Below are 22,845 nucleotides of genomic sequence, written 5' to 3' on the forward strand. Positions count from 1 at the left end.
CCAACCCCCTTATCCCCAGCCCCACCCCAGAGCCCTGACTCCCTCCAGCACCCTGCCCTGAGCCCCACCCCCAAACCCCTAGTCCCTCATCCCAAGCCCCATCCGAGCCTGCACCCCCAGCCCAGAGCCCTGACCCCCTTCTGCACCCCAACCTCCTGTCCCAGCCCTGAGATTCCCCCCAAACCCAGAGCCCCCTCTATACCCCAAACCCCTCATCCCTGGCCCCACCCCAGAGCGTACACCCCAGCCCAGAACGCTGACCCCACAGCCCAACCCCTGCCCCAGCCCTGAGCCACCCCAAACCTGGAGCCCCCTCCTGCACCCCAAACCCTTCATCCCCAGCCCCACCCTGCAGCCCTCACCTCTGCACCCCAACCCTCTGCCCCAGCCCTGAGCCCCTCCCACACCCCAAACCTCTCATCCCCAGCTCCGTTGGGTCGCAGGCATCAACATTTTCAACTGGGTCACCAGAAAAAAAAAAAGTTTGAAAACCACTGCTGTAAGGAAATGCACTACATATGTTAACTCATACTTCATTGCAGACGTGTCTGTAGGGATTCCAAGGTCAGATCACCAAAGCTGCATTTAAAATTAGGATAAAAATCCTATTGTTTCACACTTCAAAAGCCTAAGGAACCATTCATACAAAGACTGAATTTTCTATGAAATATTTAAGTAAAATATGTACTACTAGCTTTCTGCACAGAATACTTTAGGATACTCCTTTTGGAAACATTGTGCTGCATTGCCCCTGCCATTTCAGTCACCACAAACTCTAAGTTTCACACATCCTGATAACATCTCACGCAAAGGTCACTTAATTTTTTTTTAAAACGTTATTTTTATTTCCCTTATTCAGGAGGGCTGTTTTGTGCTATGTCAAGATCAGCCAATGGAACTGTCATGTTCCATCTGCTATTTCCACTGCCCCATCTCGCCAGTCCTGATCCTCTCAGCAGATAAAGATCCAGAGGCAGCCTGAAAAAGCCACAGATATGGCGTTGAGTAGGAATGTGGAAAACCAAGAGATACTGGAGCAGGAATGTGAGTGAGGCCTGGGGGAAGTAGTCTGTGGCAGTGCAAGGTGTCTGGGAGTCCAGCATCTCTATATTGGGGTATCAACACAACGGGTGGGCCCTAAAGCACTGTTGCTGTGAGACAGTAACACCAGGAGAGTCCTTCAAACACCAAAGTTATAAGCAGCTGAATATAGAGGGTAAAATGGGAAGTGTTAGGTGAAGCAATAGTAACTCCTCTACCCCCGGCCCGGTTCCAGTTTCTCATAACTAGGCTTAACAATATTCAAATTTTTTAAAATAATTTTGACAAACAATATTGATGTTTATTTTTAAGCTCTTTAGATTTAACCATTTAAATGTTCTAAATCGGTGGATTTTGACTCTAATAAAGATCTCAAGCAGAATTTTTCTTAGTTTGCCTATCTAAACTTCAATCATAGATGGAAATATTTTTTCATGTTTGTGTGTACAATGAAATTGACATTTACAAACATTTACCAATAAATATCTAATCCTTCCAAGCCCACATATAACTTTATCAAACAAACCATTTAGGCTAGAATTTCCCAGGCTTGCTTTATGACTCTGGTTTTGGAAATTTTCAGCTGTATTTGAGAACAATTATTTTCCTTATATTAAAACTGTTTGTTTCTTTGAACAGCTCTAGCACTTTTGTTGTTTAGAGCAGGAATTTACAATTTCATAGGGAGGGTCAAGAGCTCAGAAAGGTACTTCTTACTGTTCTCATGAACATCAACCCAGGGGAGGGGGAAAAACTGCCATTTGCTCATGCTCAGTAGAACTTGTTCACCACTTGCTCCTTAATTTTCAGAATGTTTCAAGGGCACCATGCACGGTCCGAAGCCTCAATGAGCTGCCTGCACTGCACTAGCCTGCCTGCCATCCCCCCTCATCAATATACCCTATAACTTTGGATGAAGTTGCACTGGGCTGGGAACCAGGAAACCTTGAGATGAAATCTCACCTCTTCCACTGATAGGTTTTAATACTTCTGTTTTCAGAAATGGCCAGTGGTTGTGTGTTTCTCATTTTCTAGATGCCCAGATTGAGACCCTCAGAGTTTGATTTTTCATGAGTACTAGGCACTCGAGTCCAAATGAAGACAATGGGAGTATTCAGTATCTCTAAAGAAATTAAGCCCTACATATCTCAAGTTAGGCACCTCAAGACCAAGGCCTGGAAAGATTAGCGGTTGTTTTTACTAGTTTTAGTCTCAATCTCCTTGTGCTTCAGTTCCCCATCTGTAAAAGAGGGATTAACAGATCACTAGTTCAAAAGGGCATTGTAAAAATAACTTCATTTGTGTTAGTGAAGCACTCATACTCAAGTGATGAATAGGTGAGAAGTCCAAAGGGAAATAAGGCATTCCTTGGTCACAGTAGTGTCTGGACAGTTAGCTGTAAATAAGGTACGAGTCCACACTGAATAATGAGGATAAGAAGGAATAGCAAAAAGCTTCCTCTTTCATAAGCACCTTCCATCCTATGCACTGAATTTCCCACAGATTCTGTGGGAAGGAGATGTGCTTGTGTAATTAAGGCCTGTACCATAATGTACACGTGAAAAGGAAAGGAATTAAGACTCTGCACCTAGGAGAAGTCCAGAGATCACAAGTTTTGTATCTAGGAAAAGCTATTTTAAATCATTTATAGCTATTCTGGGCCTTGTACAGAACTGATTATAATGAAGACATCTGGTTTTACAGGAAGAGGGACGAAAATACAGTCCCAATAAGTTTTGTATCTGTCTAGGATGTTACTGATAAGTTTTCTGTAACAATTCAACTGGTAGCTCTGCATCACTCGCTCATGGCTTGAACATTGGTGAGTAATATGGCCATTCTAAACACATTTTCTCTCACATATCCCCAGACAAAACATTACGTTGAACTGGAGTTAAGGAGTATACATCAGTAACTTAAAGGAAGAGACACATTAAAGGAATGTTGTAATTATCCCAAAAACAAATGCTACAAACGCAGCTGACGCCAAGTTTGAAAGAAATCTGACCACATTTAGCTATAAAGATGCCGTTACGACACCCATACACCCTTCACTCCATCCTACAGTCATGCTATGAGGAAAAAAAATGAAAAATCTAACCTCTAAAAAGATAGGTTTCATACAATCTGGAACCACAAATGCTACCATGTATTCTGATAGTCCCACAGTTATTGCATGGTGATAATGCATTGCAACAATGAGCTCTCAGGGATAGCATCTGGGAACAGTTAAGGCTAAAAGACTACTTGGTCTGGATCCATGTGACCAGTCCCGCTTATGCGCCAGCATGCATTGGAATCCCAGTGCCACTGGGTTTGCCTAAACTTAATCTAGAAGGGAAGAGGCTAGGTCCCTTGAAATAGGCTCCAACAGTGCACAGGGAAGAAGAGAAAGTCACATTCTAGCCATCCCATCAAGAACCAAGTCTCCTCCCATCCTCAAATAAAGTGTTAAAGTTTTAAGGGGGGGGGGGGGAGAAAAGGGAAAGTCACGTCCAGCAGCTTCTTCTCACAGCCCCCCACTCACTTTTGGAGCATCACACCTCCCCCATCCCCAAATCTTACCTATTTTCTTTTTTTGCTGTCGGCCTGCTGATTCAGTTATTGTTTCCTTCTTCTTTTCTACTGCAAAGGGCAAAGACAATATAGAATCACTTTCACACAAACAATGAAGAGTTATGCTACTAATCCCTTCTCTTTTCCTCTCCCTTACACCCAAAACCCTCATGCAGACAGGAGGAGGAGGAAGGAAACAAGATACAGATATATGTCTATGATATATGTTCAATGTCTTATAACCTGCCGGAGCTGGACTGGTACAAATGTTTACAAGACCAGGAATATTTTCCAGGCCCTGATCCTACTTGAGGAAAAGAAAAATTTCAATTCCTGTCAAAAGTCAGACTTTTAAAGCCTGCCAAAGGAGCCCGTTGCACTATGAACCAAGGAGCTTGAGTATCATTTTGGTTTAAACAGCCCTTGCTGATTTGTCATTATGAATTCTAGACAGTACTTTCAATTCAACAAGTGTGATGAAACAAGCTTTATGAGAAACCCTGACCCTAGCTATCTGCAGTGGGAAGCAAAACACAGAAAGGCCTGTGTTCTGTTATATCCCTTCTTCACAGGCAGGCATTCTCAGTGGAAGTGCTGCGCCAGCAGTCTGGCACAACTAGCTCCATTCTTGCTGGTCATCCAGTTAGGGCTGAAATATTTCCAATATTTTAAAGTTAAAAATTAAGTAGCAAGTCTAAACTTAGTTATCAAGGCTACCAGAAAACCAAGTGACGACCAATCCAAACAGTAGGCACTCCACAGATTGCTCCAAGCAAAGCCAGATAGTCACAAGCCAGAGTGCTGATCGGTTGATACTATGATCCAGCAATTATACTTTTCACTCTGCAAATGGAATCACCTCCATTAGCAGAGAAATTTGATTGATATTCCAAGAAAGTGAAAGCCAAGTTTTAGTTTCAGGTTTATATAGCCAATATCACAATAAGAAAATGGGATGATAAATGTTAAAGTACAGTTATGATAAGATAAGGCATATTGATTGCCTTTTTCCAACAGCACATCTGTATATCTACTTTACCAACAAACCCATTTTCACTCCTGTTGTCCCATAGTGTCAGTGCTGAAGACTTCTGTCTCACATATTAGTATATCAGTTCAGTTTTAATGACAGAACTTTTAATCCTGGTGTTGACCAAGACAGAAAGACTACAGCTAAATTTCCGGATCACAGGAGAATTTGTGGTGCTAACAGATACAATTCTAATGACTCATAAGCCAACCTTGCACAATTGTCAAAAAACCAACAGCCCAGGCACAAACCTATTCATCTGCTTTTACCACAATGCTGCTGATGAAAAGGTTATTGGTGAAGTTTACTTATCCATAAACTAAAATCACACACCTCAAGCAAGCAGGCCAGTAGGATTATGCAAGGGATTACAGGGCTCTCATCTGATTAAAGAGCTTTAAACTAGGGGCTCATCTGATTAAAAGAGCTTTAAACTAGACACTGGGCTAGATCTATAAGTCATACTATGCATTTTAGATTTGATTTTGGTGAGTATACTTCAGGAAGTTTGCAGGAGTTGTCAGGAGGGTATGTATCCCGAGAGAAGCGGCTCATAGGTAGCAGTTTTAGACTGATAATCTTGGAATGGCACAATATCTGAGAACTTTTTTTGCCGGTCTTTAATGAGGCTAAATGAAAGGCTAAGGAATAGTGATAGAGGACCGATGGGAATGAAGATATGGGAAGGCCTGTTTAGTCTAACATCTGTAGTATGCAAAGTCATGGAAAAACCAACTCCTCTCTTGAGAAAGTAACAGATTTTTTTTTAGAGGGAAATGCGGTGGATCTAATATATCTGGACCTGATCTCCTTCTTGAGAAAGTAATTTTTAGACAAAGGAAAAAACGGTGGATCTAATATATCTGGATTTCACTGGTTAAATTGGAAATGGGGGGATCGATGAAAAAATCAGAGGTGGATAAAGGAGCTGGTTAGGGGAGACTGCAGAACTGTCCGGTTGGAGGGTTACCAGTGAGTTCCTCAAGGCTATTTGGAGTATTGTGTGCAGTTTGGTCTCCCATGTTTTAGAAGATGAATTCAAACTAGAACAGGTACAAAGAAGGGCCACTAGAATGATCGGATAAAGAGGAGATATCATCACTTTTAAATATATATCAGGGATAAATACCCAGGAAGGAGAGGAATTATTTCAGCATAAACTGAGCAAGTTTGCTCAGAAAGGTCACTAAGGGTAAAAAAAGTGGCACATCATTTTTATTCTCACTATAACCATGCTTCAGTCTAGCAATTTCTTCCATTGCCAGATAACAATCAGACATCTATCCTGAAACGTTCAGGCTCACTGAGTTTTGAGACATGGCTGTGCCATATACCACAAGTATGTTTTGTTGAGAGATTAAATTATAAACACTCCCCCAATCTAACAGCCCTAATTTATTCACTTTCAAGACCCATTTGTTTTCTGTAGCTGTGATAGGATGGCAAGGTTCTGGCAGAGGAGCCTAGTGATCTTATCCGTGGGTTTTTTTTTTGCTGTTTTATTGGTTGTTGCTGTGGGTACATTGACAAATGGTTCAAAGGTGTGGCAGGAGTGGTCTATTTTACAGTTGTATATTTAAGAATTGTCAAAGGACAGATAAGTGCTCCTTTTAAAATGGATATGTGGATAAATTATGATGAATAAATGCTAATCAAATCTGAAATTGTTATTCTCAGCTCTGCCACTCAAGCTTGAGCTCACAAGCATTAATATTAGCAATTATTACTGGTGTATACACCTCACATCTGGCTCTTCGTGGAAACACAAACCAGAGATAGGACGAATTACAGCAGGGGTGGCCAACCTGAGCCTGAGAAGGAGCCAGAATTTGCCAACATACATTGCCAAAGAGCCACAGTAATACACCAGCAGCCCCACTCCTCCCCGCCCATCAGCTCCACACACCCCTCTCCCCCGACTCCCAGCACCTCCCGCCCACTGGCAGCCCTGCCAATCTGCGTCTCCCCTTCCCTCGCTGCACCTCCTGATCAACAGTTTAATGTTGTGCAGGAGGCTCTGGGGTGGGGAGGAGTGAGGGCATGGCAGTCTCAGGGGAGGGGAGTGGGAAAGGGTGGATTGGGGGCAGAGCCTGTGGCAGAGCCAGGGGTTGAGCAGTGAGCACCCCCCCGGCATATTGGAAAGTTGGCATCTGTAGCTCCGGCCCCGGCGTCGATGCCTATACAAGGAGCCGCATATTAACTTCTGAGGAGCTGCATGTGGCTCCAGAGCCCCAGCTTGGCCACCCCTGCTCGACAGCAATCATTAAACAGCAGAGATTAATCTATACCAGCTGCTTATAAGTGCCACAACACCCGAACAAGTAGCACATTATCTCTTAACCCGGGGTGGGCAAACTACAGCCCGCGGGCCACGTCCGGCCCATCAGACCTTTTAATCCGGCCCTCAGCTCCTGCTGGGGAGCAGAGTTGGGGGTTTGCTCTGCTCCGGCGCTCCAACCAGGGAATGGGGTCAGGGGCTTTCCCCACTCCGCATGGCTTCTGGGAAGCAGCCAGCATGACCCCCCTCCAGCTCCTAGGTAGTATGAGGAGGCACAGCCAGGCGGCTCTGCACTCTGACCCATCCACAGGCATCACCCCCGCAGCTCCCATTGGACTAACCATACCTCTGCATAGGAGCCGGAGGGGCGACATGCTTCCTGGAGCTGCTTGAGGTAAGCATCGCCCAGAGTCTGCACCCAGGAGCCTCCCCCCACACCCCCTGCCCCAGCCCTGATCCACCTCCCAAACGCCTTGGTCCCAGCCAGGAGCACCCTCCTGCACCCCAAGCCCCACCCCCACCCCAGATCCCACACCCCCAGCCAGAACCCTCACACACACACACACACACAGTTCCCTAACCTCACCCCTGATCCCCCTCCCGGCCTCCAAACTCCTCGGTCCCAGCCTGGAGCATCCTCCTACACCCCAAACTCCTCATCCCCAGCCCCACCCCAGAGCCTGCACTCACAGCCAGAGCCATCACCCCTCCCCAATCCAACCCCCTGCCCCCTCCCACACCATAAACTCATTTCTGGCCCCACTCCAGAGCCTGCACCACCAGCCGGAGCCCTCACCCCCTCCCACACCCCTACTCCCAATTTTGTGAGCATTCATGGCCCACCATACAATTTCAATACCCCAATGTGGTCCTCGGGCCAAAAAGTCTGCCCACTCCTGCTCTAAACCCTCTGGTGGGGTTTCAGTTGCTTTCATAACTTTTACTAGTAGGTTTTAGACTTAACTACTCTGCGCTGTTTTATATGCCTGGGAAAAATATGGATTGGATGAATGGACTAGAAGGTGGATAGGAAGCTGGCTAGATTGTCGGGCTCAATGGGAAGTGATCAACGGTTCAATGTCTTATTGGCAGCCAGTATCAAGCGGAGTGCCCCAGGGGTCGGTCCTGGGGCCGGTTTTGTTCAACATCTTTATTAATGATCTGGATGATGGGATGGATTGCAACCTCAGCAAGATTGCAGATGACACTAAACTGTGGCGAGAGGTAGATATGCTGGAGGGTAGGAACAGAGTCCAGAGTGACCTAGACAAATTGGAGGATTGGGCCAAAAGAAATCTGATGAGGTTCAACAAAGACAAGTGCAGAGTCCTGCACTTAGGATGGAAGAATCCCATGCACTGCTACAGTCTGGGGACTGACTGGCTAAGCCGCAGTTCTGCAAAAAAGGACCTGGGGATTACAGTAGATGAGAAGCTGGATATGAGTCAGCAGTGTGCCCTTATTGCCAAGAAGGCTAATGGCATAATGGGCTGCATTAGTAGGAGCATTGCCAGCAGATTGAGGGAAGTGATTATTCCCCTCTATTCAGCACTGGTGAGGCCACATCTGGAGTATTGTGACCAGTTTTGGGGCCCCCACTACAGAAAGGATGTGGACAAACTGGAGAGAGTCCAACAGAGGGGCTTGGGCACATGATTTATGAGGAGGAGGGAACTGGGCTTGTTTAGTCTGCAGAAGAGAAGAGTGAGGGGGGATTTGATAGCAGCCTTCAACTACCTAAAGGGGAGTTCCAAAGAGGATGGAGCTCAGCTGTTCTCAATGGTGGCAGATGACAGAACAAGGAGCAATGGTCTCAAGTTGCAGTGGGGGAGGTCTAGGTTGGGTATTAGGAAACACTGTTTCACTAGGAGGGTGGTGAAGTCCTGGAATGGGTTACCTAGGGAGGTGGTGGTATCTCCATCCTTAGAGGTTTTTAAGGCCCAGCTTGACAAAGCCCTGGCTGGGATGATTTAGTTGGTGTTGGTCCTGCTTTGAGCAGGGGGTTGGACTACATGACCTCCTGAGGTCTCTTCCAATCCTAATCTTCTATGACTCTATGATTCCACCTGGTCTTCTCCTGAAGGCTCAGGAGAGAGAGGCAGAAGCCAAGCCAAACTTCTGTCGAGCTGTCACTTGCTTAAATCCCTTTCTTCACTTATTTCTATTGATGCTTTTGCGCTCCACTTTTACCTAATACCATAGATCTTCCAACTCTTCCTCCACCTCTCTTCTTCCCTCTATCTCCATCCCTCATTTCCTTTTCTCTTTTTACTGCATTGTACTCCCTCCAGCCTTCTCCAAGTCCTTTCAGGATCATTTTATATAGTGAGGTTGTACTTAAACTGATGCAATCAGTTTAAAAAACAGTTTAAACTCATGCAAATTCTGTATGTGTATGTATAAGGTCTTCTTTCTTCCGTCACTTTTTTTCTCCCACCATAAAAATCATCCGCCCTCATTCTCCTCTGGCACCTTTATTCTCACTCCTTATCTATTCCTCCCTAGTCTCTCATACCATTCAGCCAACCACATTTCTTCCTCTTTTCAGTAACACCTCCTGTTCTTTCCTCCTCAGATCTGGGGTCCCTCTCAAAGAGCACAGGCAGGATCCCTGAGTTCACCTCAGTGCAGTTGGTGGAATCTATATACATAACCACGGGCTAACTGTACTAAGGAAAGAGAAGTTTACACCCATCTCTGTTCCCCCTGTTCTTGAGTGGAAGTTAGGTAGGAGGTGGAATTAACATCAGGACAGGTCTCAGTACTAACCCTTCTCCTTCAAGTGAAGGACAAAAAGGGATAAAGCTAGGGGCTGGCTCCCTCAGACCAGAATGGCAGTAGTCATGTTTATAGCTCCCAAGTATTCTATGGTGAGGTAGGGACCCTTGGGAGCAAACAAAGGCACCTTTTGCCAAGAGCAGACCCTAATCTGAAAAATCCTGGAGCAGAAAACAATGAGAAAACAAAAACAGCCATATTATTTATGGTGTTTGAAAGGCAACACTTACATTTTTTGCTTTGTTTTTCTACTTCAGCTTTCAGTCTCTTGTATTTCTCTGTTCTGTAAACCAGCACCCATGTTATACCTGAAAAAAGCATCAGGTAAAATAAGGGGACAATGACTTTCTATACAGCTCTATTACAACTACCCCAGGTCTGCTGCAATATTTAGATTTGAGTACATTAATGAGGAGAAAGAAACCCAGAGAACAGCAACATACAGTAAGCATAGGGCTGTCTTTGTCAAGGAAGCATTAGATGCACTGAATGGCACAGACACCTCTGGGAGAAGCAGACCTCATATCTCCCAGCACTTTCACTACTGAAAGTTATTTACCTCAGAAATCTATATAAATAGATACACACACAGCTGAGGCTGTAGAGTCATTTTCACTCTGTCCAGCCACGGGACGTACACAATCCCCATCACCAGAGCCCTTGAAAATCTGCAATGCATTTCTCCTCACAACATCCCGCGAAGGGCTATTGCCCCCATTGCACAGATAAGGCGAACTGAGGCACAGAGTCACCCACGGTCGCTGTGGCAGAGCCAGGCCTGGCCCTTGGCCTCAGGGCTATCGCAGTCGGGGACCCAGGCCGGAGCCCCACTATGGGCTCTTTGGGTGACCAGAGAGGAGCCCCACTCGCAGCCTGCCTGCTCCTGAACCGGGAAGGGGCTGGCTCGGCGGCTGCTCACCGGGTTACGCCTGACAGGCGCCCTCTCCCTACTGGAACACGCCGAGGGCCTAGGAGACCGCCCGGCCACCCCAGCGCGGGCCGCGACCCCGCTTACCCTCGGCCAGCAGCGCCGTGCACACCGAGATGAAGACGATGAGGACAGTGTCAGCGAACATAGTACTCATGGTGCCCCCAAACCCGGAAGAGACTCCCGCGCGCACACACACGACTAGACCGGAAGCTACAAAGGGTCCGACAAGCAACCTAGCAACTAGCTCCACTCTCCGGAAGTGGTTACTCAGATTTCCGGCAACAAGGCGCACCGCCAAGCGGAAATCCCGCCTACAGGTGAGGGGCGGGAAGAGCTGCTGGTTGGGCGAGCAGCCTGCCAATAGTGACGTTACACTCACCTCGCGCCAGCGCCCGCCCGCCCACTCACTCCCTCAAGCTGGAACCCGCCTCCCCCGCATGGGGCTTTTCCCGCAGCCCGTGGGTCAGGGGGCGCCGGACCCAGCGTGGCTAGCGCCAGGCTGGTCTGAGTGCCCGGCCGGGCCGCGGCTTCCCCTTCAGGCTTGGGGGGGTGCGGAGCCCGGCCCAGCTCGCAGCGGTGTTGCGAGCCCCGCCTGGCGCCCGCGACGTATTATCAGCACCAGGCCCTGGCGAGTCCCTCCCCCCAGCCCTGGCGCGTGCCGAGCTCCCGGGCCCGCTGTAGATAAGCCCCGGGCAGCCCCTCGCGCAAAGGCTGGGGGCCCTCCCCAAAGCCCTGTCGGGGGGAGCCCGGCCCGCGAGCGCTCCTCAGAGTCCCGCGCTGCTGCCATTGTTGGCGGGCGGGTGCTTCAGAGGTCTCCTGAGTATGGAGCAAACCATTGGCCCATGCTTCCGTCTCAAGGACTGAATGCCTTATTAGTCCCCGGATTATCTTGGGTGAAAATCAGGGGCACGTTTCCACCGTGACGCAGTCTTAGAAATAGATGACAAATATCCAGTGCATAGTCCTTCAGTGAGGGATTGTTGCCTACCTTACATTTTGTATTGGACAGTGTAATTGTAAATGTCCAGAACAATGTGGCTTCCTGAACTTCTGTTAAGAGACTCCTGGACCTCCCACAGGTGTGCCTGTGGAGGGTCTGCTGGTGCCGTGGGACCAGCAGACCCTCCGAAGCTGTGGGAGGTGGTCCACCGCGCCCTGCCCCCCTCCTGACCCCGCAGCCGCCCCACAGCATACCACCCCAAGCACGCGCTTGGTGTGCTGGGGCCTGAACCCGCCCCTGTCTACATGTATCCCCCTTAGTTCTCTCTTAGTGGCCATGGAATAGGGTGACCAGACAGCAAGTGTGAAATGATGAGGTGGGGGGTGGGGGTGCCTATATAATACACAACCCCAAAAAATATCAGTGTGTGTCTAAAAAAAAAACGGACATCTGGTCTACCATGGATGGAATAACTATTAGGTATGATCACATTAGGAATCTCACGTTGTTGGTTTATTTCTATATATGTACCCTCTTTAAGGGCCTGACCCAAAGGCCACTGAAGTCAATGTCAAAGTGGATTCTCCAGATCATTAATGAGGGTATTAAATAAGACTGGACCCAACACTGACTTGTTAAAATCCTCCCCATAGCTCAATACATTGCTATTACCCTTTGTTTATGGTCCTTCAGCCATTTTTCAGTCCACATGACAGAGTTCCTATTCAAGCCAATTTGAAGTAATTTCAAGAGTGATTCATAAGACCGTATCACATGCTTTAGTAAAAGTCAAATATAGTGCATCTACTTCATCCACTAGCTATGGGATAGATCGGGGTTGGCAACCTTTCAGAATTGGTGTGCCGAGTCTTCATTTATTCACTCCGATTTAAGGTTTCATGTGCCAGTAATACAGTTTAATATTTTTAGAAGGTCTCTTTCTACAAGTCTATAATATATAACTAAACTATTGTTGTATGTAAAGTAAATAAGGTTTTTTAAATGTTTAAGTAGCTTCATTTAAAATTAAATTAAAATGCAGAGGCCCCCGGACTAGTGGCCAGGACCCTGGCAGTGTGAGTTCCGCCTTCGGCATGCGTGCCATAGGTTGCCTACCCCTGGGCTAGATTGTGACTTGAAATATGCACTAGCACAGGGGCATGAGGGGGAGACTCCCCTTTCACCCTGTAGAAGCTACCTGGAACTTAAGTGTGCAAAAGTAAACAGGTGTTGTGGTGCCCATTTACTCATTCTTTGGAGTGAGTGGGCAGAGAAGAATAGGGAATATTGGAGCCTTGAGTCTGCCTCCCAATGTGCTGGCCAGCACATCCGAGCCAATGAGGGATAAGGAAGTGTTATAATATGCTGCTGGCATAGGCTACCAGTAGATTACTACCCTTGTGCAAGAGGGGAACCAAGAGAAAGTGGTGCTTCCAAGAGATATCTCTGAGTCACCTTTCCTCCTGAGGCTGCTTCTGGAGTCATGCAGTTTATGCACTGACGCTCGCCCAGGACTGTGTCTGAAAGTACAATCTAGCCCTTTAGGTCTGGAGGTTCTACCACCCTTACTCATGCTGTCTGATAGGCCCACTGAAATCATTTCTACTACTTGCAGAGTCTGGTACTTCACACCATAAGGGTAGCAGAATCTGGCCCTAAATAAGGCCATGTCTACATTATGGGTGCTTTAGTGGCCTAGGGCTTGTCTACACTTGAAACACTACAGCAGCACAGCTGCAGTGCTTCAGTGTTGACACTACCACCTACACAATGGGAGGGGTTCTCTCATCAGCATAAGTAATCAACTTCCCCGAGAGGTGGTACGCTGGGTTGACAGAATTCTGTCTACACCAGGGTTTAAGTCGGCTTAACTACGTCGCTCAGGGTGTGGATTTTTCATATCCCTGAGATACATAGGTCAATGTAACTTTTTAGTGTAGACCAGGCCATACATAGTTACAGTGCCATAGCTATGCCTTGGTAACCCCATAGCATAAATGCAAACTGCAGCGATGGAAGGGATTTTTCCATCATTGTAGGAACTCAACCTTCCTGAATGAAGGTAGGTAGGACAACGGAAGCATTCTTCCATCCACCTAACTGCGTCTACATTGAGGGTTAGGTGATGGGTTTTTCACATCCCTGAGCACTGTAGTTATGTTGGCCTAAGTTGCAAGCATAGACCAGGCCTAATACTGTTGTGGGCTGGGCAGAACATTATTGAAACTGATGCGTGAAGCAGCAGTCCTTCATTCAGAATAAATGTTAGAAACAATAGGGGCATCAAACCAGAATACAAGCACACACATGTGAGTCTGCTAGGACTTAGAATGATGTGGGCGGAGGGTTCTTGTTGAGTATTGTTTGGTGGAGTTATGTGTATGGGAGAGAGAAGGGAACGGGGAGAAACACAAGAGAAGCAGAGAAGGCAGCAAGGAAGCTCCAGAGTCCAGACACAGGTGGCCTGAACAAGCACAGTGCGTGGCCCTGAGAAAAGCCTAAAAAGAGTTTTCAAGGTGGGTGCTGCCAAAAAGAATCTTGCAGCTGTGAGCAAAGCTGTTGTTTGATTCCTGCTGTGTCTGGGAAACATGACTTTGTACATTCTTTGTAAATAAACAGGATTACATCAAAGAAATACCTGACCCCATCCTAGTGGAAAAAACCTGCAGGGCCCCAAACTTTGGCCAACCGCTCATGTCAAAAGGGGTAAAAATATTATCAAAACAAAGGCATCAAAGTTTAGGCCAGATTGTGGCCCATCCTACAAAAGGGAGTAAGGGAGCAAAAAGTACTCCCTTGCTTCCCTGCACTAGCTTTCTGTTTTCAAGGGGCTGTCCCTCTGCACATTTGGGCAGGAAGAGATGGGGAGTAGGCAACCTTAGCACCACTGCTTAGTATTGGGGGATGTATAGGTATAAAGCTGGGGCACGGTATGTTCCCCCCACTCACCTGGAGCTGAGGGGACTAGTAGGTACATTGACCAAGATCCTCAAAGGTAATTAGATGCCTAACTCCATTTGAAATCAATTGGAATCAGACAGTTAAATACTTAGAGGATCTCGAGTCTTGGCCATTTTGATTTCCTCAGTCACAATCTGCTTCCTGATGTGCTCATAGGGCAACACAATGCACTGGCCCATATGTGGGGCCTGTGCAAAGCCACAATTGACCCCTTTTGATTTGCAATATCTGTGCTTTATAACTCCACCTGTTTATTGACAATGTTCAGGTTTTTTCCCTCTTAATATTTGTTCCATTATTCTCATAAGAATAAATGTTAAATTTAAGGGATCCTTTCATTTTTGAACACTGCTATTACATTTGCTTTCATCCAGTCTTTCAGTACCTCCCCATTTGTCAAGATTTTTCAAAACTGTATAATCAGTTCATTTGCTGATCCCATTAATACTCAACAATGCAGATCATCAAGACTGGCTGATATTCTATGATTGAATTTTATAAATATTCCATTACCTGCTCTTTATCGTTAGTCTTCATGGGTCTTCCTTCCCCTCATTACTGCACATGTGGGAAGGTGCACTGAGCCATCCTATGAAACCTAAGATACTGCTAAAGCAGTGGTTCCCAAACTTTAACAACCCGTGAACCCCTTTAACTAAAATGTCAAGTCTCACGAAACCCCTCCTAAAAATGAATGTTTCCAGGGATTTTCTCCGTTACCTGAGTATAAATTATAAAAGCAGCGATCTTGGAAATATAAAATTTGTTTTTATGATGTGCTTATTACATACTACTTATTATTAATTATTATTGATTATTACAGTATTTTTATTACATTATGAAAACAGCATCACTCTTCCAAGATCTCACTTTCATAGCTTGTATCACTTTGAATAAGCCTGTTATAAGACAAGGCTCCTGTGTTTCATCAAGGAGTATCAGATGTGAAACAGCATGAAGGTATTTAAGAAGCCAACTGAAATAGTTCCTCCTACACAAGCATTCAGGTGTTGAGCAGTCTGGCAAATAATGCACGTTACAACAAAGCTTAAACTTTTTCTTCATAATTTTAATAACAATACTAGCTGCGTATTTAATTTTAAAAACAGCAAAAAATATCCACCTTCTTTTCCATTTCTTATAAGGAGTCTTGAAGTTTAAATCTCCTCAGTCTGATAGATATGCTTGCTTTGAACTGCTTAGCTCCTGGAAGTCCAGGGGCTCCGGGCTGCTGGCCCCCTGCTGTCCGGGGTCCCTAGGGACAGCTCTGTCTGCCATTAGGAACTTTTTTCCCCAAGAACTCCCTGTAACATTTCGCGAACCCCAGTTTGGGAACCACTGTGCTAAAGGGAGGATACTGGACTTGTTGATTCACTTAAGGTTGATCCAGAACTCATTGAAGTCAATGGAAAAACTGGTTGACTTCAATGATCTTTGGATCAGACTTGTAGAGAGGTTAGACACATGGGTATAAAACAACAAAATCTGGTTCAGATTGGAGAAATGCAACCTAATACACTTGGGGAAAAATAATCCAAAATAACAATCTTTAATGGGATGGAGAAGCATAAAAATCAATTGTGACAGATATTGCAACTGCATGCAGTATCTTTGGTGACCATATTGTATTACAGCTTATGTATTACTGTGGGCCAGGGATTGTATACACCTACCGCAGATAGGTTACCATGGCTCCTTCAGGAACCGAAAATAATGGGGGGTATTCAGATGAATCACTCAGCCTGTAACATCTCCAAAGAGGTAGCACCCCAGGGGAGGCTTGCATATATGGTTCAAACTGGGTTTTCCAGAGACCAACAGACAAAGAAAGGGCTTTTGGTATGAAAAGGCTGCATTTAAACTGACTCAGGCCTTCTTTCTGATCCAGCAAACAGACAGGACCTTCTGTCCAACAGGGGTCCAAACCTTCTGGAAGGGTGGGAAAGACTTTGGCCGACTAGGATCCCATAAGACTGACAGATGAGCTTTGGTAAGCTTTTAGCCTGTGTATAGGAAATTGTATTGGTTTTTAAATGTAGCACAAACTGGTACCTGAACTTGATTCACTTCCATTTTACCATTCTGGACTGTTTTTTAAAGTTGAAGTAGTGTCTTGCCTATTATCTCCATTACAAAGAGTTTAGTCCTTGATCCTCAAGGTATTTAGGCATCTAACTTCCATTGATTTCAATGGGAGTTAGGTACCCAAATACCGTTGAGGATTTGGATCTTAGTTCTTGGGGAAAGACAAAATATATATTTTCTATGAGAGAAGGAGCTCATATTATACTGGGCAGGTCTACACTTAAAACGCTGCAGCTACTATACCAACAGGACAGCTTCTCCCATCCGTGTAGTTGATCCACCTCCACAATAGGCAGTAGCTATGTCGATGGGAGAAGCCCTCCCATCAACAGAGTGCTGCCTACATCAGGGGTTAGGTAGGCATCACTGTGTCGCTCAGGGGTGTGGATTTTTCACACTCCTGAGCAACGTAGTTATACCAGTGTAAGTCTGTAGTGAAGACCTGGCCTTGCTTACATACGCTTTTTTAAGACAAAGGGGGATACTGAAAGTTAACTTTAGACTGGGATAGAGCCTTTATTCTGATATGCCATAGGTAATATTTCTGTATTTTGTAACATAAGCTTTGTGCTGGTTTGGCCTAGTTTTTCATAGTATCCTAACAAGACAGGATCCTATCTTTTTATTAATGGTTTTCTCAATTGCTTTTATATGCCAAAAAAATCCCTGCTTTTAAGACAAGGATTGGACTGTGGCTACTAATAGGTGACGAAATTCAATGATGGGTATCTGGGAGAGAAACTGAACTCTGACCTCAGAGAAGGTAGAATCTGGTGCAGGTCTGTGTGGGCACAAGGAGAGCAAAATGACCTGAAGATACTATGAATAGTTACAGAGATGGCTACAATGGGAGAAATGGAGCTAAGACTCAGATCCTCAAATGTATTTAGGTGCCAATGGAAATTAGGCTCTTAAATACCTTTGAGGATCTGGGCCTAAATAATGCCCAGAGCACTGAAGTGCTGTGGCACTGTTGTATTATTTGTTACAAACTTTTGATGGTTCCTTGTGCCTAGCACTGTGCCCCCAATCACAGCTTTAAAGTTGGTATGGGGTCATGGGAATCCCATTGGAAATCACCATTGCAGGAATCTCTCATTTGTTTGTCTGCCTATAGCACTTCCTTACTTGGCACTAGCAGAAGTAGAGCACAACTGATGCTGAGGTGGGACCCTCTGACATTACAAGAAACACTCTGCAGGGATGTGGGGACAGGAGAGATGGCACTGATGAACAGATGACTCCAATTCCTCTCAATGCTTCCTTCTCTCACAATTCGTATCCTGAGTGGTCAGTGCTGGAATTTGGGTCCTGACCATGCTTAAGTTTATTCATGTGTGTAAAGTTAAGTGCATACATTATACACATATGTGCTTGGATCAGGGCTATGGGGGGATAGGGTGATGAACCTAGGATGGGTGACATTTGAGTTCCCATCATGAGCAATACAGTGGTTCAACCCAAGTGGCATTCCAGTGGAAGCTGATTTGAATCTCTGGAAATGGCTTGGGGAAATTCATAGCTAAAAGGGCTGCTCTGAACCAGGGCCGCCCAGAGGATTCCGAGGGCCTGGGGTCTTCGGCGGCAGGGGGCCCTTCCGTTCCGGGACCCGCCACCGAAGTGCCCCGAAGACCCGCAGCGGGGACCCCCCCTCCCCCGCCGCCGAATTACCGCCGAAGCGGGACCCGCTGCCGAAGTGCAGCCCGGTCTTCGGCGGCGCGGGGCGGGCCCGCTGCCAGGGGCGGCTCTACAAAGTAGGCTGCCCCAAGCAGCGCGGAGCGCTGCGCCACCCTTCCCCAGTCCCGCGGCGGGTCCCCTCTTCCCGCGGCTCCGGCATCCTGGGGAGGGCGGCATTTGGCTCCGGTGGAGCTCCCGCCGGCATGCCTGCGGCAGGTCCACCGGAGCCCGGGACGAGCGGACCTGCCGCAGTCATGCCTGCGGGAGCTCAACCGAAGCCGCGGGAAGACGGGACCCGCCGCCGCAGGCATGACTGTGGCAGGTCCGCTCGTCCCGGGCTCCGGTGGACCTGCCGCAGGCATGCCGGCGGGAGCTCCACCGGAGCCAAATGACGCCCTCCCCAGGATGCCGCCCCAAGCGGGCGCTTGGCCTGCTGGTGCCTAGAGCCGCCCCTGCCCGCCGCGGAACTTTGGGGCACTTCAGCGGCGGGTCCCGGAACGGAAGGACCCCCCGCCGGCGAAGACCGGGAGCGAAGAAGCTCCTGCGCCCGGCCCTGCAAGAGTTTTCCAGGCCCCCCGGAGCGAGTGAGGGACCCCGCTCCAGGGGCCCCGAAAAACTCTCGTGGGGGCCCCTGTGGGGCTCAGGGCCTGGGGCAAATTGCCCCTCTTGCCCCCCCCCCCGGGCGGCCCTGCTCTGAACTGATTTAGGGTAAAGAGAATGAATTTATCAAATGCATTCAGTGCAAAATCAGGGTGTCCTCCCTGGGCAGCCTCCCCTGGAAATGAAAGGGGCCCAGCCCTGGGGTGAAGCGAGCAAAGTAGGATAATTGGAAGATTTGGAGCCTCAGAGGCATAACACAACTCACAGTGCAGTCAACCTGGAGCAAACGGCCTCGGTGCTAGAGAGAGTTAACTGAGTACAGGTGTTGTAGGAGGCGTTTCCGGACACGTTCCGCTTTGTTCTCCGTCCTCAGCAACAGCTGGAGGAGGCAGTGGGCGGAAAGGGGATGGATGCTGGGTCTCTGCGGCTCCAGAGCCCCAGCCAGTTTGCAAACCCAAGCATCAGCCCGGGTGGCGGGAGCATGTGCAGCTGTAGCAGGCACCTGGCAGGGAGCCGCACGTTGGGGATGTGAACCAGGCGGGGAGGAAGGCCTTTCCTTGACTCATCAGATAAATCCAGCCCCCCCCCCCCCAAGGCGCCTGGTGAGCCGGAGACTGAGCGGCGGCAGCAGCATGGCAGGGGACAGCGAGCAGAGCCTGCAGGAGCACGAGCAGCCCGGCGGTGGGGAGCCCTTCCTGATCGGGGTCAGCGGCGGCACAGCCAGCGGCAAGGTGAGCGGGGGAGCGCGCAGCCGGGGGTGGCTGGTCCCCGCGTCGGTGCACGGGGAGCCCAGCCCAGCGCAGCGGACACATGGCCGCGGCTTGTGCTAGCGGCGGCGGCGGCGGCTGGGGCGGGCGGGTAGGCTGGCGGCTGGGTGCCAGCCGAGACCCTGCTGGAGAGCCCCCGGCCCCCTCCGGGCTGTAGGAACACGTGTGCGCGGGGAAGGGGGGCGTGTTGTTGCCGCGATGGGGTGCGGCTCCTAGGGAGGCGTTGGGCTGGAGGGAGGCCGCCCGTGTCCCCCTCCTGCACTGGGATCTCTCCGGCGGGTTGCGGAAAGGCAGGGCGGCTGCTGACTGGCAGCGCGGCTTTGTAGCACATTGTCTGGCCGCAGCCAGCCCGCCCGCCTGCCCTGGGGAGCGAGCTCGGCTCTGCTGTGTGGGTGCCTCCGCTTTCCGCAAAGCGGCTGCTTCCTGCCGTGTGCTCTCTCTGTGCCCGACACAAAGGCCTGATCCCCGGGCAGGTGGCACTCAGCGGCTTCGGCGGCCTCCCTCCTGATTGACACCCCTGCCACTCCGCTCCGGCCCCAGGGGGAGCAGGTGTCTGTGTGGCAGTTGTGCCGGGGTGGGGGATCGACACAGATGGGTCCTGCTGGCTTTTGTGCGCCTGTAAACATCTCTCTAAACGGTTACCCTGTTTCTAACGCCTTGCTCCTTGCGCCCCCCCCCTTTCTGCCTTGGTGGTGACGCTGCTCCGTGCCGGGATGACTCAGTGCTGCACGGATGGCTGGGCTGAATGGGGTGGGGGTGTCAATAAGTGTCTTGTTCCCCAGTCCCTCCTGGGGCTGCCCAGCTTCCCCTCCTCTGACTCTGATCGAAGCTATGTGGCGGAATCACTGGGGTTCCCTTCCCTCAGCCTGCCTGGAAGCAGGCTAATAGGAGCTGTTGGTGAGGGAGCTTGGAAGTGGCAGTCATGCCATTGTGTTAACTGCTCCTGCTGGAGATGCACCTGCGCTCCTAGGCTGGGGAGAAAGAAAATATAAACTAGAGGCACAGACAACTCTCTTATTAGATGGTAGAGCTGAAAAATAGTAGCTGTTGAATATAACTTGACTAGTGTTTTTTTCATGACTAAACTTGTCCACTTTTAATAAAGTGAGATAAGAGCAGCTATTCTGAACTGTTTTCTTTATTCATTATTAATGAATTTCCCCAGACCCCCAGTTGTCCATGCCCATGCGTACAAGCACTCCTAGAAAAGCTGGTCCTAGGATTTTATACCTATCTCTTAGAGAAAGGTGCTTAGATCCTCATTTTCTTCTCCACATTAATTTTAAACTTGTCAGTGTAATCAGTAACAGCAAAACAGCTTTAAAGCAACACCAGTTTCATTCTGTCAGCAGACACCCCCTCCCCTCCTTCCCCCCCCCCCCCCCACTTGACTCGTGCTATGGCCCTGTTTAGCTGCGTGCAGGACTGGAGCTGTAATTATTGCACACTAGTTTTTGTGTGTGTGGCTCTATCTGTGTACTACACCATCCCCAGGGTCCTCTGGTAACTTCAGTGGTTTTACAATTGTGCTTTTCTTTAATGTATTTAATGTGTATGAAAGACTCAGGCATAAGGGAAACAGTGAAACTGGCTATACACAGACGACAACATGGATGGAGGAGGGAAAGGACAAATATTTGCCCCTCTCTAATCCCTTACTGTTCCAGTAATCTGAAGTGTTGCTTAGAATGATGGTGAGTAACAGATTTTTTTTTTCAGAAAGATGTGTGTCTGATGGGAGGGCATAGGGGTGTTTGGTAGCAGGTGTTGGAATCCTACTGGGAGATGCTGACTCATAATGGCAGATGTGACTCTATAACTCCACCCCGGGTGTAAGGGAGTGTAGGAGAGTTCCTCTGGACACAGAACTGGGGCTAGGGAAAACTCTAGGAACTGCCAAGCTTTAGGGAGATAGCTTGGGCTGAGGTTTATGGTGAGCTAGCTGTTTGAATTACCAGTAGAGGCAAACCCTGGCAAAGTGTTGCTCTATGTACATTTTGTCTTTCTGTTCAGAGGGGGGATGGAATTTCTTCCAGCGTATGGTGTCCATTTAAAAAGTGTTCCAGGTGAACATGCTCATGTTCATAGGTGGGAATGCACCTGAGATCTTCCTCGTTATGGGGGCACTAAATGCCTGGTTGCAGCTGGAGGAGCATAGGGCTATGTGCACTCAGGTTTTTTTCCTAAAGATTACTTAAAAAAAAAAATACACCAGGCTTTCACTGCAGTGATGGGGGTGGCTTTTATCTGTTCTCTTGCTTGTTGAAAACACACATATGCCTGCTCCCCCATGAAAAAAATCCCACAGAAGGTGGAGGGTGTGTGTGGAAATCTCTATCTGGGAACCAATGCTGAATTGTTCTTGCACTAAGTTTTCTGGTGACTCAAGTATTCTGGGCTCATGTGAGGCCTTTAGCGCGTGGGCCTAGCTCTGTATAGCTGTCTCAGTAACACTGTGTCTGTTGCTGCTGAAGTGCTGTGTCTCAGAGCAGTCTATTGAACCCACAAGGTAAGGCCAGGGATTAGAGTCCAATAGGGCACAGTTGTTCTCCACTTCAAAGTGAAACATGCTCAGCAGTAGTAGGCTCTCCTGTAAAACAGGGAAGAAATTCTTTATTGGCAGGGTGGTGTACTGATGGCTTTTCCTTTCTAGCTTTGATTTCCCCTCTGCAATGATTGCTGCCAAAACACACACACACACACACTGCAATGCTACCCTTTAAAAGGAACTCAGCAGATCGGTGCAAACTTCATAGCCAGCTCTCTTGTAGTCCGTTCTTAACTGGCTATGCTCAAGCAGAAGCAGCAGGGAGAGCTTATTGGTGCTTGTGCTTCTAATATCCCAAACTGGTGTATTATAGTTAATGTGACTCATGATGCAGCAAAGTGAGAACGTACTTGGTGGCAGAGGTAAGGCAAGGTGTGTATGCAGCTGTGACAACAGGGATCTGCCCAGCTGGTTCCTGGCAAGGCCTCCAATTTTGGTGATATTCTTGATTGCTATAATAGAAGGCAAATGGATCCTTGGAAGAACAAAGAATGTTGTACATCTATGGTGATATGCACCACACTGAGCCCAGGCAAGGGGTTCCCTGCAGCAGGGCAAGTAAACTTTCCTGAATGTCCTGTGGCTAGAAGTATGGCTGACTATCAGTTCTTAAGGTCCACATGTGCTGGCCCTGGTTAGAAGCAGAGAGGATC

The 22,845-nt window shown here is 48.1% G+C and overlaps 2 protein-coding genes and 1 long non-coding RNA gene across 3 annotated transcripts in view; 2 read left to right on the forward strand and 1 right to left on the reverse strand.

Moving 5' to 3' along the window:
* TMCO1 (transmembrane and coiled-coil domains 1) overlaps positions 1-10,920 on the reverse strand; it is a 24,932-nt gene extending 14,012 nt beyond the window's left edge. The window contains exons 1-3 of the mRNA XM_039484984.1: positions 10,699-10,920; positions 9,914-9,991; positions 3,607-3,666 (exon numbers count right to left, since the gene is read on the reverse strand). Of these exons, the coding sequence (XP_039340918.1) occupies positions 3,607-3,666; positions 9,914-9,991; positions 10,699-10,768 (208 nt within the window). The 5' untranslated portion in view covers positions 10,769-10,920. The remainder of the gene's footprint in view (positions 1-3,606; positions 3,667-9,913; positions 9,992-10,698) is intronic.
* On the forward strand, positions 10,840-17,872 carry LOC120370384. The gene is made up of 3 exons (XR_005583723.1): positions 10,840-10,931; positions 16,404-16,505; positions 17,718-17,872. It is a non-coding gene; the product is annotated as an uncharacterized LOC120370384 (long non-coding RNA).
* A 1,382-nt stretch (positions 17,873-19,254) lies between these two features.
* The window catches only part of UCK2 (uridine-cytidine kinase 2), a 40,647-nt gene continuing 37,056 nt past the window's right edge, over positions 19,255-22,845 (forward strand). Inside the window, exon 1 of the mRNA XM_039485097.1 lies at positions 19,255-19,608. Coding sequence (XP_039341031.1) covers positions 19,288-19,608 — 321 coding nt within the window. The 5' untranslated portion in view covers positions 19,255-19,287. The remainder of the gene's footprint in view (positions 19,609-22,845) is intronic.

The sequence above is a fragment of the Mauremys reevesii genome, linkage group 8, assembly GCF_016161935.1.
Source record: "Mauremys reevesii isolate NIE-2019 linkage group 8, ASM1616193v1, whole genome shotgun sequence".
Lineage (NCBI taxonomy): Eukaryota > Metazoa > Chordata > Testudines > Geoemydidae > Mauremys > Mauremys reevesii.